At 35.2% G+C, this 16,141-nt stretch overlaps 1 protein-coding gene across 5 annotated transcripts in view; it reads right to left on the minus strand.

Annotated features, from left to right (window-relative positions):
* The window catches only part of KIAA0825 (KIAA0825 ortholog), a 248,950-nt gene that overhangs the window by 182,982 nt on the left and 49,827 nt on the right, over positions 1-16,141 (minus strand). For 4 of the 5 annotated variants that reach the window (XM_054003603.1, XM_054003606.1, XM_054003604.1 and 1 more), the window contains exon 4: positions 14,113-14,782. In XM_054003603.1, coding sequence (XP_053859578.1) covers positions 14,113-14,782 — 670 coding nt within the window. Of the gene's footprint in view, positions 1-14,112; positions 14,783-16,025; positions 16,099-16,141 lie in introns of those variants that run through there. The other variant, XM_054003607.1, reaches the window with a different exon arrangement.

Below are 16,141 nucleotides of genomic sequence, written 5' to 3' on the forward strand. Positions count from 1 at the left end.
GCACTCTTCCATATGAAAATAGTCTGAAATAGTTGTTAGCATTCTATCCAATCCACAGAGGACCATACACATGGTGGCTGAAAGCCCATGAAGCTGATCTCAGCCAGCCACAAATCAGTTAAGCAATGGCATTCCTGTCTAATGGCAGGATAGAAAGGAAATGGAGAAAGTTACATGATACAAACAAACTTCCTTCCTGAACCACCTGCAATTTACTACTATCATTCTTCCAAATTTGATTTTTTCTGCATGTCTGACTTTAATTCATGTAGTCCCTGTACAAGGAAATAGCTGCAGCAGGATCTTTGGATACAGACAAACATAAACAGGACCTCTATACTACCTCCTAACAACAGGATATGTTGGCTTCCTGCTAAAGCAATACCTAGAGAGAAGAATTTCTGAAAAGGGACAGAAAGGCTGGTACAGAGGCTATAGAGAGGCAAAGTGCATTCTACAGCCTTTGTCAATGTGCCAATGAGCTGATTTTGCAAATATTGCTCAAAACAAAAGTTGAGGTCAGGACCTAAACAAACACAGAGGAGTAAAAGAAGGTTCTGAGCTCCTGAACATAGCCCCAGGCTTCTGTCTCTGCAAAACAAGGATCACACCAGTATTGCTGTACAAAACCGCCTATGCTGATGATTCCTAAACTGCTCTGGAGGCCAAATATGCTAGCAGAAATATCCTAGAGTCAGGAAAATGAGCTGTCTTAAGCTACAACAGAAAAGATTCAAACCAAGCACAATATCAGGGACCACTGAAGTCTGGCTGCTACTTGAGAACAGGGAGTCAAGCTCAGTAATACAGCCAGCAGGACAGGCTCCTTGCCAGCCAGGGCCCAGTCCTGCAGATCCTTAAGTAACGCAGACCCTGACATGATAGGTTTCAATCAAGAGTCCAGATCATCAGCCAAGTTCATGGTGATGACATAAATCTGAGATCGAGTCAGGAAGCTAATTCACCCTTTTGAATCTGGATCTGGTGTGGTGAAGGTAACCACAAGTAAGGCACAGTTCAGTGACCACTCAGTGGAACCATGATGATAAGGCAGGTTTAAGTTCATTGCAGGAAAATTGAATTAATGGGGTCCACAGCTCTGGGGTAGATGAACAATCAGGACACCTGTGATGTAGTTCAAGCAGGGACTGAGGACTCAGGTGCAGGTGAAATAGATCTCCTGGGCAGGTTGCAGTGTAGGTCCCTGAAAAAGATGGTCAGGGCCTTCAGGCTCACTAATGCACACAAGGCTTTGTTGCATAGCTCTTAAGGAACTTGAATTTTCAGACAAAAACCTCAGAAAAACTTGGAAACTGTCTTCCTGATTCATGGAGGACAGCACAACTACTTTGCTAAGAGGAAAAAAGAGAGAGTACTTGAGGTGTCTGCAGTTCTTCCTGGGGGAATAGGAGGGAGAAGACTAAAAAATAACTTGAATTAACTTGAACCTGCACTGTATTTATTTGTAGCAAGTAAATAAATCTTGATGGTTCATTGCACAAAACCATAATGAAGCAAAGGAATAAGCTCAAAACTTCCATGCAATAAACATCTCTACATTTAGATAATCTGCACTCTTGAGTTCCTACCACATAGATGCAGAGGGGACCTAAAGGATATTTAATTTCTTCAAGCATGCTGATTTACTACCCCAACTATCAAAAAACAGGCACCAGAAGTCTGTCAACCCAAACAATCTTACTCTTAGAGAGTTTTTCTAATAGAAAAAGATGGCCCAAAAGAAGGGTGTCTATCAGTTTATGTAAGGTTTGTGTGCTGGTGCCAAGGCAGCGGATACAATTATACAACACTGGAGAAACTACGGGTACTATTTTCAGGTTTGACCTTTCATTTTAGCAGAATTGAAGCTGAAGAAATTTTCCTAAGATCTGAAGGACATGCCACCCTTGTCGAAGAATAAATCTGTCCATTTTACCAGAGACCATTTGGCTGGATGTAGTTGGACAGATGGTATCATAGAATTTCACTTCACCAGTCATGAAGTTGAGAGGTGCCCATATGAATTCTAAGACAGCTAATAAGTTAATTAAAGCATTTTTCAAGCAACATAAAGTGAAAGACATTCTATAAAATTCTATACTTGATTATTGTACCCGACCTTCTCCTAAGTACTTAAATTCAGTAGCAAGATATCTGCCTTTATCTTAGCACTTTTAAAGATTTTCTCTCATCTTTGAAAAGGAAGATGCATAAGAAATAAGGCTGAGCTAGATCTAGATGACCTGTGTATATCTGCGAACTTGTGATTTTATAGCAAGTTTCAAAAGTGATACTTTCCTCAAAGCTGTAGCTCTTGAAACCATTAAAAAAATTGTTCCAGCTCCCTTGGTCATAGCCTGGAGGCACTAAAAATCTCAAAAGGCCTAAGAAAACATGTGTGAATGAGATCCATAAGCTAAATGTAACTTTATTATTTTCTCTTTATATTTTTTAAATGAGCATGGAATCTGTAATGTTTTAAAGAATTTTGAATTTACAACATCTCAAAAAATAAGTGCCTAATTCTGATAATTTCAACTCATCTAGGCATGTGACACAGTAAAGTGTGGCACAGAAATACCTGCATCAGAAGTGAGCTGGCTTTAAATGGTAAAGAATAACTACATTATGACAATGTTGCTCTCAGATTAATTAGCCTTTACTACTCACTCTACAGAGCCACATGGCTAAACTGCTTCTGAGACTTGTGGTAGAATCCTTGGAAAGCAACCTTATGACTGATTTCTTCGGTGCTTACAGTAGGGATTTCTCCTTCAGCAGGAACCAAGGGTCTAAAACCCTCTTAAACAATTATACTATAAAATAGGTTGCCAATACACAATACATTAAATATAATTCATCTGTCCCCATTTCTAAGGCTTAAATTCATGTAAGATAGATCTACAATATTGTTCTACTATGGACACAAGCAGGCAATGTCAGGGATTTCATTCAATAAAGCTATATAAGGAAGAAAATAAAAAAATCAGCAATGCAATATTAAAATCTAACTACAACCTGCATACATAATAAATGGAATTACCATTTTGCTAAAATCCAAAAAGAAATAGCCTAATAAAGCAGAACAAACTCAGCTGTTGACAATCACTGTGTATAGGGGTATTCCAAGAGGTAAATTTTCAAAGCCGTGCACAGGGAGTTACATACGTAAATTCCATTAACAATAATGTGTTCCTCAGGTTACAGTGATATTAACTTTTAAGTGATACTGTAACTATTATAACAATCTTGCATTTATGACAGCATTCATCTGCATACTATCTCCTAAACAGAGCTTGTATATAAGTTGTATTATTCTTTCATTTGCATTTAGTAAAGATATATTCCATTTTTATGGACATTTGCTCACAGTTTTCTCAAACTGCATGTTGGTATACAATTTTTAATGCAACTGCTAGATTTAAATAATTGGTATTGCTGGATATAATAGCTAATTTGCTTATACTCTAACAAGCAACTTAGTATTTCTGCACAGCAAATGTAATACACGGTATTACACAGAACTAAATTATTACAAACAGTGCCAGCAGTTTTCTATACACAGTACTTATGATAATTATAAAAAATCATCTTCATTACTGCAAGCTAGCATTTTTAACAGTTTAATTTGGATATGTTACAAGATACATTCCAGTCACATGGATACAATTACTGCAAACCCAAGAAGCTATAAAATGTTCCTAAACAAATCCCTTTGACCCTGTTAATGTCTGTTTCTTATTAATCTAAGGCTACATTGTCTGCAGCATGAATTTTTATGGAATATGAAAAAAAAGGAAATCCCTTAACAGTTGTTATTGATTCCACCATTTACTCACTCAAAGATAAGTGCCATTTACAAAGCAGAACAGATGCAGATGCTGACAGAAATGTAAACAATTGTTGCATGGCTTACTGCCAGATTCTAAGCCAATACATTAAATTCCAAGTGAAGCACATTTCCCCTATAGATTGCACTTACTGCCACTTCATTTCCTATGTGCTCTGTGTCTCTATTGCTGCGCCTGCCACTAAGCTATTTTCAGTTCTTTGGTGACCCCTGAGGCCTAGTCCTACCTCACATAGCCATTAGAGAAGGGAATTGCATGTGTCTGACATGGTCTGAAACCAATTATTTGATATTTTCTTCAGAATGATGCCCAACTCTGTTGGGAATGAGCAATCATGAAATAATTTACCTCCTGATTTAATTTTTTTCTGCATAAATTAGTTGTAGCCTGGGCTAGCTATACACAGCTGCTTGTATCTCTGTCTTATCAAGATTCTACTTGAAACGGTGAAAAAAGGAAAGGAGAGAGTAGAGTTGAATAGAATAGATTGGGGAATCCTGCTTTAAAAAGGCATTGACAAGTTTATCAGACATACTGATCACATGTGCTCTCTGTTGATTGAAACTGACAGACCTAGAAAGAACCATTAGTGATGTAAACTGTTATCTGAGTGGTTAAGGGTTTTTAAACACCTGTCTTGCTTTGCAGCTCCCTGTTAGCTGCAGTGAGACCCAGGAGGTCCAGGATAATCTGGTAAAGCAGCCTTCACAAAGAAGCTACACATTGGCATTTTCTGTCCCTTTAAAAAATAAAAGGTCACAGATCTAAAAATGGTAAACATTTTCTTATTAGACATCTCCATTACCGCATGACTTTCATAAATGTGTATACCATACATCCATACTGTGCATGTGGCAAAAAAATTGCAGTGAAGTAAGGGATCTCAACTGATGTATAAACATGATAAGCATGCATAAATTTGCATAGATTTAATTGAGTGTGTCTGTCACAGAGATGTCACTGCCAGCTATTAAACAACCTCAGTGAAAACTACACTAATGGTTTAAAAGAGATTCCCTGCACATGCAACTGATTAAAATTAAATTTTTTTTTATTTTATTGATCAAAATTTATTAAAATCTGTTCCATAACATCTTCCCAGTAAAATGAGATCTGTTTTGACCTCACAGTGAAGGTTAATTCCATGTCAGGTTGCTTGATATTTGTTACCAAATGCTGAAGTCCTTTGTCAACATTGCATGGGTAGGTCTGCCAAAATGAAATCTTTAATTGTAAATTATGTTTACTGACCAATTGATGAACAAAAGAATAGACCAGTGCTGGAAACATAGGATTGAGAACAGGAATTGCACTCTGACTTCATATTTATATTGTCATCTTAAACAAATTATCTCACAAACGTGACTTCTTGACAGTGTACAGCTCCTTTACAACCTTGAGGAACAGACTACGGAGATTCCTGAAGTACTCTGAGGATGAAGTGCCTTGTAATCATGTTAAAGAAAATTACTTTATACACAAATACCTATCTCAGTTTGCTCTGAAAACTATATATCTCTGAAAACAATATCTCTGAAACAAGAGACTCAACCTCCTCCTTAATTCTCAAAAGCATGCATAACCTCTAATAAATTACAAGATGTTCCTATCATACCCTTCAATTCCTGGTAGACAGTGACACTTTAAACAATTCAAACATAAACAAATTATTTAGTTTCTGAATTAGAACTAATTAACTGACTGGTCCATTTACGGAATTAAGCATGTGACATCCAATAATTTTTTTATAATTATCAAAATACTGAAATATCAGATATTTTTTAAACATTCCTTCAACTAAAATGACTTTAAAACTTGTAGATAGACAATAGTTGCAATTGTTTCTAGCAGTTAAGAGTGGATTTTTAAGTGCTATTCTACAATTAGTAATTTGTTCTGAAGTAGTAACTATTACCAAAAAGTCCTTTCCGAAAAATACAAGAACTATCCTATGACAAAATTATACACTTAGTACAATTTCTCAGAGACATGAAACAATATTTTGGCCTTGCCAATGACATAAACTGATTCCACATGCATGTTTTGATTTCTTTTGCCTACACTGCGGGCTGAGGGAGTTATCACATTCTCTGAAGTCTTCACACTCACATACAGAAAATACCAAAGTAGAATGTTTTAAGAGAGCATAAAAATGAAGAAAGCCTGCTGAAAAGAACTGAAAATAGCACCTACATTGAAACAGGAGTCCTTGAAAAACTCTAGAAGTTATCTTCCTCAGCCTTTGCTGAAAGAAAAATTAAGCACTGCCAGGTCTGTCAAACGTTCTCATGAATTCTATCTTTGACAGGACTTGCATGTGTTTCCCTGCAAACCATTTTGTAACACTTGGCTGATAAAAGACAATTCTAATGTGTATTTGAAAACACAGTAATCAACATATTTATTTTAATTTGGATTACATTTCTTTAATGCCTGCAAATGTAAAAATGTCTGCTAGCTGAATTTCAATTTGCAACATTCACAGAGGTTTGGTGTCTCAAAGATTGGTTCATTACATTGGAACTACTCTACTCAAATTAGATTGTTAGGAACCTTCAACCAATCAGTAATTTCTATCACGTGTTGATCATACCTTTCTGTAGGAAGGAATATGCATGATATTAGATTCTACATATTTCCTTAAAAAATAGATTTAAGTGCCTGCGTCACTTCTGCTTCTCTTACTCCAAGATATAACAGAGCCAGTTCTAATTTTTTGAAATAAGATTTAAAAACATAGCTGGATTTATTTTTGCTTCCTGTGCCTTTGTATTTCAAAACCCTGGCTGCAAATTCACCACTAAATTCTCATTATTACTTTTCCAAGGACTATAAACATAAAAAAAAAAAAAAAAAAAAAAAAAAAAAAAAAAAAAAAAAGGCAGACAGCAAAGAGGGCAGATACTGCCATTTAAAAACTTCTAGAGAAATGTTTCAAAATTCCTTTTTTTTTTATATAACTATTTTGTAGAAAGACTAATATACAAAAGAAGGATTAATCACATGTGTCAGTAAAGGTTTAAGTTCCCACTCACTGAGCTGAGATTATACAATTAAAACAGTTCTTTACAAGATGATAATACAGTGCATAATAGTACATGTAATTTCTGTTACAGAAATTGCTGGAATTTCCCAGCACATGAACAGAAAATCAGTACCTTGTCCCTTGTGCTAGCGTATGAAGATCTGGTTCTTAGCTAGAGGATGATCAGTGTGTTAATCTACTGAGGCAAAGTAAACTCTCCTGGAAAATCTGAGACCAGTAACTGATCTAATTTCATACAGTCCATAATATTTATGGGCACTATGTGCTAGATTTTTAATTAAGAAATTGGCCTGAGTTTTAACCATCCTTACTCTCTCTAGGTCAGATAGACTGGAATATATCCATTGTTTTGCTCTGTTCAGTAAATGTAGTAAAAAGTACTATAAAATGACTGAAAGCTCTGTTTTTCAAAAACTCAGTAGATACAGTGGCCCCTTGATTGAAGAGGGAGGCGTTTTTAAAAATTGTAAGAATAAGCCACAGTGAAAAGGACATTAATATCCTAATTTAGCATATTACAACCAGCTTGTGGGTATGACACTCCCCCCTAATTTAACCACCTATATTATTTTTCAAAACAAACTATTGTGACTAAAATAATTTTGACTTTTTATTTTTACTGTACAATTTTATGACTGAAGAGGTTCTCCATCTTGGCAAAAATCAGTTAAGATCATCTCATTAACTTGTGAGTAATGATGGTAGATGCATTGAAAAGACTCCTGTAACAACTTTCTTTGATCTGCAGGAGCATATTTTAAAGACATTTTTGAAGTGTCCTCTAATCTCCCATAGTCCTACAAAGTCTTCTTCATGCAGGCCCATATTCTGAAGTAAAAGAGAGACTTTCATCATAATTGTCCCTCAGATTTTGTCATTTTTTATTACTAAAGAGAAAACTACAGTACATAAATGTCAAATTGATTGAACATTCACAATATATCAGACTATAGAGTAAATCAGTTTTCATCTTTTACACTTGGGAGGAGAATGCAATGATTAGAGAGCACAGTGAGTTAAATGGTCTCTTCATTCTGAGAAAGAAAATGCAGGTATGCTGTGAAAACAAAAAGGAAGGCAATTAGCTGGTGTTCACTAAATGTGAAAACATTAAAAAAAAATTAACAAGAATGAAACCATGTGCCTTTCAGGACAATGGGAAATGGCTTCAAATCGAAAGAGGGTAGCTTTAAATTAGATGTTAGGATGAAACTCTTGATTGTGAGGGTGATGAGGCACTGCAACAGGTTGCCCAGAGAAGTTGGGGATGCCCCATCCCTGGAAGTGTTCAAGGTCAGGTTGGATGAGACTTTGAGCAACCTGGCCTAGTGGAAGGTGTTCCTGCCCACGACAGGGAAGTTGGAAGTAGATGATTATTCAGGTCCCTTCCAACCCTTAGAATTCTGTGAATACGTGCAGAGCAGCTCAAGGGGTCAGCAGTTGAAATGATGACTTGCACATAGGCACCGTTCTTTCTGTATCTTGTTTTATATAAGTCCCTAAAGCCCTATTCCTACCGAAGTTATGTTGCCAGGCACTCTGCAATGGGACAGAGAGATCAGAAATAGAATACAGAAGGAGATGCCAGGCAGGCAGCAATATAATGGAAGGACATAAAGAAACTGCTGGTCATGCACAAACAGAAACAAAACAAGCATGTCCACAGGAGGGGATGAACAGCATGTTGTGGGTGTCCTGAAGTAAGGAAAACCAAGACGGACATGCAAGGAAGCAAGGAGGATGAAGTTACAGTTTTTATTATAACTTTCTTATTTTTGTTTTTATAATGTCTAAAAGTCACTACAGTAGTCACGTAGGTCTCCAAACATTCTGAAGGTCAAATTTATGAAAAAAAACCAACTTCAAATAACTTCCTTAATTAAGTTCTCTGTCATTCTAAACATTTGGCCTTAGGGCCACATTAGACATTTAACTGAAAGCTTCTACCAGTCCAAGGATTTGGACAATAGAATGAATTTGATCTGCAGAAGCAGGATGCCATACTGGATATAATCATCTGTAATCCATATGGATTACTTTGTATTATGTGCCTTCTCAGCACTTAAGAAAGATGCAACATGACTTTCAGGACTGAACAGGAGCAAGACTAAAACACTTTCCCCTTTCACCCTCATACTTGCAAAAAAACAGATAGTGGACTATGGGCAAGAAAACATGTTGGAAAACCAACTGCAACTACAGCATGGATATTGTAAATTATCTGCAATAAATTGCCTCTTTACAGAAATATCAAAAAAGTTACAAAGGATTAACTTGCATTAATCCAAGTTTGGAACTCTTCAATTTCCAGATAATAAATGGAAGATGAATTACACAAAAGTTATTAAGCTGAAATTATTCCCAGATGTGAATAGTTGGGGTATTTTTAACCATGCAGTTGCTAAACCAGCAGGTATTACTACCATTTTAGTATATTTTTGATAGAAAAGACAAAAATCATAGAAGACTTGTTGTAGGCCATAACGATGGCTATTGAGATTGCAAACCAAGTGAATGCAAATTATACAGAAGAATAAAAGTAAATCTGAAACTAAAGCTCTTAATTTCAAAAAGAGGAAATTATAAATGAGGGGATATGCACATCAACATAGTAGAGAAATCACATTTAAGTTAAATGTGCAAAATCCAAAACTCGTATCTCAAGTTAGCTCTTCGGCAAATTGCTGGGAATATATAAGTGAGCTCAAAAGACGTTTTTCATACCAAGTACTTTAATTTAACATTTCAAAGTTGTCTTCACTTCAACAAGTTACTCCAGAGCCTGTTTCTCTTCTTGCTCTCAACTCCACTGCACAAATGCAGCTCCTGTAAATGGTAGTGAGTCCTCCTGTTCAAGATTAGCTATATGCCATATTCATTTTAGGTGTTTCACAAACACAATATATTCTGTAGGAACTCATGAACATTTAAAGATAATAGATTCAAAATATAATAAGTTTGCATTTGAATGTATCTTTATAATAGAATGGACGCCAGTTATATTCTGGAGAAAGAAAAGAGAAAGGAAGCCGGCTGGACATCTAAAAGGATATATAATGAGATAAAAGTGTAAAACATTCATTAATATTATACTATATCTCTGAAGGTATTGTAATTATTTTCTACCTAAGATGTGCTTAGTTAAATCTGTATCACTTTAGTTTACCTCCACTTTGCAATAATATTTTTCTTAAAAATTATGAACTACTGATATTTAGGAAGACAATATCTATTGCCTCAGATTTTAAAAACAAAGTTCAGTTATGATTTTAAATGTTTAAGGGTCTCTGGAAAGTTTGTGGCATTTAAAATATTAAACCAATCAATTTAAATATGTCAGAAAAATTAAAACTTAAAGCTCTGATCTCTGTTTCATTTTAACCACAGGAAATTAGAAAAAAACAGCTAATTAGTCTACGTAAGTATTTATACTCTCGTTTATATACAAAAACTGTATCAATAAAGCCAAAGAAAACCCTCCACTAATACATCAACTGTTCATAATTCCATGGGGTTTAAATTTCTCTGGCAGATGTCTTATCATCTGTAAGAGTAGCTGTTTCCTTATCTAACAGATGACAAATTAATACAAGTTAGTCATGCCTGATTAAACCAGCTTAATATTTTTGTAAACAAAGGAACACAAAAAAGGTTCAAAAGGTAAAATTACAATATACAGACTTACAGCAAATAATTTCTGAGAAATACCACATTGGAAATTGAAGCAAAAAATCATAAGAGATAACCTGAAAACCAGCTGAGATTCTTTCCATGCCAAGTATTGTCAACAGATATTTTTCATATACTTTTAAATACCACAATATTACATAAACTTTAGAAAGATGCAAATGATTAATACAATAGAAAATTTGAAACAAAAAATCCCATTAATAACCAAAATAACTTGAGGGAGTGGTTAGGAAATATTCCTTGCACATTTTTCTAGCAAGCTGGAAACACTATGTTCTGAGAGTACACCGAGAAATTATAATTAATATTATATAAAAACCTTGCACAGTAACAGCCCAAATACTATTGGCCGAATCCTGCACTGTTAAAGGTAATAAGAGGCACAAAGCTAACAGGTAAGAGGATCAAGCTGTAAGATAAAACCACCTGCCTCCACTAGAGCTGGCAACTAAAGATGTTGAGTTCCAAAATTTGCCTCTTTTCACATGCCATTTTGACAGCTTCTCTGTCAAGCCACACACCTCCTAGGTACTGATAAATGGAAACAATCTCTTTATAGTACTTCTCTATAGTACAGTATAGTGCACGAATAACTGATCTAGTACAGAATGAAAAGAAAACCATTATTTCCTTAGTGCACAAATAGATTATTATATATATGGAATATTTTAAAGATAACTCTGTTAAAGCTTGTTATAGACTACATCTATTTTCCCAAAAGAAATGGGTTGTCTATAGAAAGTTTTCTGAGGTTCTGGCACTGCTTTATTATTTTCTGTTATTTTTTTCATATGCTGCATAGCAGGATCAATTACAGCAGTTCTTATGAAAAAAACCACAACAAATATCAAATAAAAACCACATTACCCTGAGGATGGACTAATAGTCCCAAATGAATGCCCTAGATTTGAAGGCTCCTAGAGGGCAGAGGCAACATACATCAAAAAATAAGAAACACATCTGTCTTTCAGCTAAGAAAAAAACCTTATCTTTCTGTCCTTCCCTCTATATTTATGCACAAGGTTCTTTTAATACTTGGCAAACTAGGTATCACTGTCAAGGTAATCTATTAAAGCTGTCTTTTAACCTAACCTATGTTAGGTTAGGAAAAATAAATTTCCACTCTAATTGGTGGGAGGGCAACAAAGTACCACAATTTAAGAGTTCCAAGAAGGAAAAGTCATTTGACATTAAGAACTTGTCCACTGTTACAAACCTCTTAAAATATTTCCCAAATAATTGTTTCACTGTGAACTGCCTTGTGAACATTTTAATTCTAAAGGGAAAAAATGCCTTTATATTACTTAGTGGGGTACAAATGTAGTGTATTCATACATTTATAGGAAAGAAATCTCTTTCCAAAAAAGACCCTTCACATACAACCTTGTATATAAATAGGTTACTCAGTAATAACTGTTTTAGTTATGATACAAGGATAATTTTTGCTTGAATTAATGAATAATACCAAATAATAGGCTATGACACATCCAGAAAATGAAAAAAGACCTGAAATCACACTCAAAACTTCACAACTCTGACCTCGTATTTTGTTTTAGCCCAATTTCTGATTTCACTATTGGTGCCTTATGGTTTCCCTGGCTGAAGTGTGTATAAGCAGTTTTCTGCAGAAAACTAGTAGGAATAGTAGAAAAGCAGTAGGCAAATCAATACCATACTAACTTCTCGAAGTAAAATAACATGAAGATACGACTATGACAGCCCCTGTGAAAAAAGTAACCCTGAGAATTAAACTGAATTAACGAATAGCAATTCCAAACACATTTTATGGGTGATAAGGAGATAGCAGTTGCATCTGAAATCTGAGATTTAATGAATTTTCAATAAAAATTAAAATCTGGTCTAATATTTATGAAATAGAGAAATTATATTTTAATTAATTGCAGAAAATGTTTTAAAGTTTTAAAGCAAACAAGTCCTAAGATTTACTTTGTTTGTTTTCACCTTCCTCTGTGTTTTTGACTATACAAAAGAAATGTGCACTGGAAATCTGTACTGATAGATGCACTGCCACAGAAACATGTAAAGTCACATCCTGTGGCAAAAAAAATGTAGGCAGAGGAAGTACTCTATTAGTAGATTGAATGACTGTTTTCTTCCGTCTTGTAATACAGAGTTAAAGTACGACTTTTCAAAGAGAAATGTTTGTGATCACTTTAAACTCCACATTTTAGATGTAAAATGGAGATAACTGAACTTCTCCATCTTCATGAGCTGTTTTGAGACTGAAAGAAAAAATAAGTTACAAACTTCTGTTCACTCCAGGTAATTTTTTTTGTCAGTGAATCCTTTCACTGACTCATATCTCACTATGTAATTCAAAAACACATTTTTTGTTATTTCATATTTCAACAGTACTCTGACACTACTTCTTTTCATTGTTTCCCACCAACACTGCATCTCACTAATATATACACTGAACTTCTCATCCTTTCTACTTAATTGTCTGCATGCCTTTTTTCTTGTCTTTCACACGTTCCAGTATTCCTCCATAATTCAGTTCCTGTTGAAAATAATCTTTGCATTTCTTCCACCGGAAGTTTTAGTTGACTAACACTAACACATATGCTTACATTAAAACTCAGAAGTATGTAATTTTCTTCAGTGTAGACCTGACAAATCATAACCTCACTAATCCTTTCTTTATGCTGCATAATTCAAAGATCTTGTGTTTCTGTATTTTTCACATGATTCTAAACTTTTAATATTTTCTGCCTTCAAATCCCTTTATGGAAAGCTATGCTTTAAACAAACACCTCCTGCACAGAGGTGTGCTCCAAACACCACATTGAACAAGCAATTACATACAATTGTAATTTGTATTTTGCAATTATGTTATGGAAGTTTTGATTCTGTATTATTTTTTCCAAAGCATTGTTACTTCCCTTTGGAAATTAGCATGTCAGACTTAAAAACTGCAAAAAGAAAATAAAGAAAACATTACATCAATAAGAGATTCCTTTTCTGCTTGACATTTCTTGGAACAAGAAAAAATGACCAAGCAGTATTAACTCAAACTTATTGTACTTCCACAAGACTAGAAAGTATAAATGGGTTTTCTGTTTGTTTCTTAATTTGAGAATTAGAATCTGCACAGTAATCTTTTGAGTCAGCTCTGATGTGTGAATCCGTATCTGTTTTATGGATATGTTGCTGTACAGTCTTTCCTATAATCTCCTTTAAATGTCTGACAATTAAAAAAAAAAGTGGGAGTAGAAGAATTAACAGTTTGTGTTTATATAAATCTGGATTAAATAGTTCTTATTCTAGTACATATTTCAGTAGCTGGAATAAAACTGAAAAAATATTACTATGGCATGACAGTGTTATCCAGTGGATTATAATAGGATTTTGTTTAATTACACGAGTTACTCTCTCTTACTTTTGCACCACAATTCTGACACAGTCTAGAGTTCAACTGCAGTAATGTGTTTAAAACATAAAGCTGTAATTACTAATTTTGGGTATCTCTCTTCACAGAAAATAACATAAAATAAGACTACTAACCCACAGTGTGTATTCTTCCTCTATGCTTCTTTGAAATCCTGTTTGCTTTAACTATGTGTAGAGCATTTTCTTTGAACTGCAGCTCACAAAGTCTTTCAAGAAGAACTGTCATTTCTTCAGTGATGGTATCCAGGTAAGTTTCATTAATAAACTTTAATGATGAAGATGGACCAATAGTTCCACTTAGTATATACAAATCCTCTTTTATCATTGTGCACAATCTGGGTATGGAATTTTGGTAACCATGAACCACCTTATCAAAATTTGTTTCACCACAACTAGACAAAATACAGTTTTGTAGAAGATCACTAACCAGTTTAGTCTGCATATTTTGATACCTCATTAAGACTTCTGATTTGGGATAAAGAAACAAAAGCTGCTGTACACACTGAGTTTTAAATTCCATTTGTTGTTGCAAAGCATTAGTGTTTGTTTCTTCTTGACTTTGAAGTCTATTTACTAAAAATTGTCGAAGATGTAATCTCACATTGTCCCAAAGAGATTTCATATCCACAGCTGAATCATCCTGAATGGTATGAAGCGAAGATGTTAACTCAAAAGACGTCCCGCTTGCAGTACAGGGAAATGAGACACCACACTGACTAGAGAGATCCAGAAGGAAGTGAAGTACCATTTCTTCTTGGTTCTTCTCATTCTTCAACAAGCTTTGCTAGCAAAGGTAAATCAGACAGTATTTTAGAAACTTGTTAATTTCAGTTCATTAAATGAACAGCTTCATATTAGACTAAAAACTGTTTCCTAGGCTAATTATCTTAACAGCAAGTAAGGTATGTAAGCAACAGAAATTATAAAATCCATGGAAAACAGGATTTATACGCAAATTAATCTTTCTGTCTACCTCTGCCAATAACTCACTCTCATCTTTCTTATATCCCCAAGCTCTTTTCTCCATCTATTCTAGACCACAGTTCAAAGGAAACCCTTGGCAGCCTTTTTGTTGTCACAGCATCTTTTAAAGAAAACTGTATGAAAAAATTACTTAAGATTTACACAGATAATGACATGTTTTTCTCATAAAACCAAGCAATGATTTATAAAATAGTCACTTTCTATGGCTCAGCAGGCAATCATTAAAAAGATAATTTTAAGTATAAAAAAGTCTTCCCAAGACTTCCTTAAAGAACTAAAATTGAAAACTTGTCAAGAACTAAAGAGCCTTAGATGACACAGGACAGAAGAATAAGAAGCTATGTAATCCATCAAACCAAGATGCAGACTGCTATTTTAGTGACCTCCATATACATCTATGCTATATGGGTTGGAGAAGGCAACCAGTTAACAAAGCAAGTGAAATCACATGGCTGCTGCTCCTTCTTCATTCAAATCTGAAGAGCTCTCTCTCAGACCAGGGCTAGGATCTCTGACCGCAGAGCGCTTCAGCTTCAAGAGGTCATGCAGCAAATGGCAGCTCCTCTTGTCACAGCTCAATACTACCATCACAAGAAAAGTGAGTGGAATTGGTGGTATTCTTGATTTTCTTAGTTTCAGTAGGAAAGCCTTAAGTGTATCAGTATCTAGAAGCCCTCTCACTTACTCCTTCATCTCCCATTGCTTCTCTTCAACAAAGAAAAGCATTGTGGCAAACCACCTCAGGGGGTTCATTCCAGTCATGTCCTTTTTATGGGTCTCTGTCATAGTTTCAACCCAGCCAGCAACCAAGCCCCAGGCAGCCACTTGCTCACTCCTGTACCAGCAGGACTGAGGAGAGAATTGGAAGGGTAAAAGCCACAAAACTCATGGGCTGAGAGACAGACAGATTAACAGGTAAAGCAAAAGCTGTGCACACAAGCAAAGCGAAACAAGGAAATAATTCACTGCTTCCAATGGCAGGCAGGTGTTCAGCCATCTCCAGGACAGCATCACTCATCACCAGGTCATCACTTCAGACATACCTGTTTTCTTTCTTCCCCATATTTTATATAGGGAGCCTCATGCCACATGGACTGGAATATCTCTTTGGTCAGTTCAAGTCACCTGTCCTGGCTGTGTCTCCTCCCACCTTCCCATG

Source organism: Vidua macroura, chromosome Z, assembly GCF_024509145.1.
Source record: "Vidua macroura isolate BioBank_ID:100142 chromosome Z, ASM2450914v1, whole genome shotgun sequence".
In the NCBI taxonomy this organism is placed as follows: domain Eukaryota; kingdom Metazoa; phylum Chordata; class Aves; order Passeriformes; family Viduidae; genus Vidua; species Vidua macroura.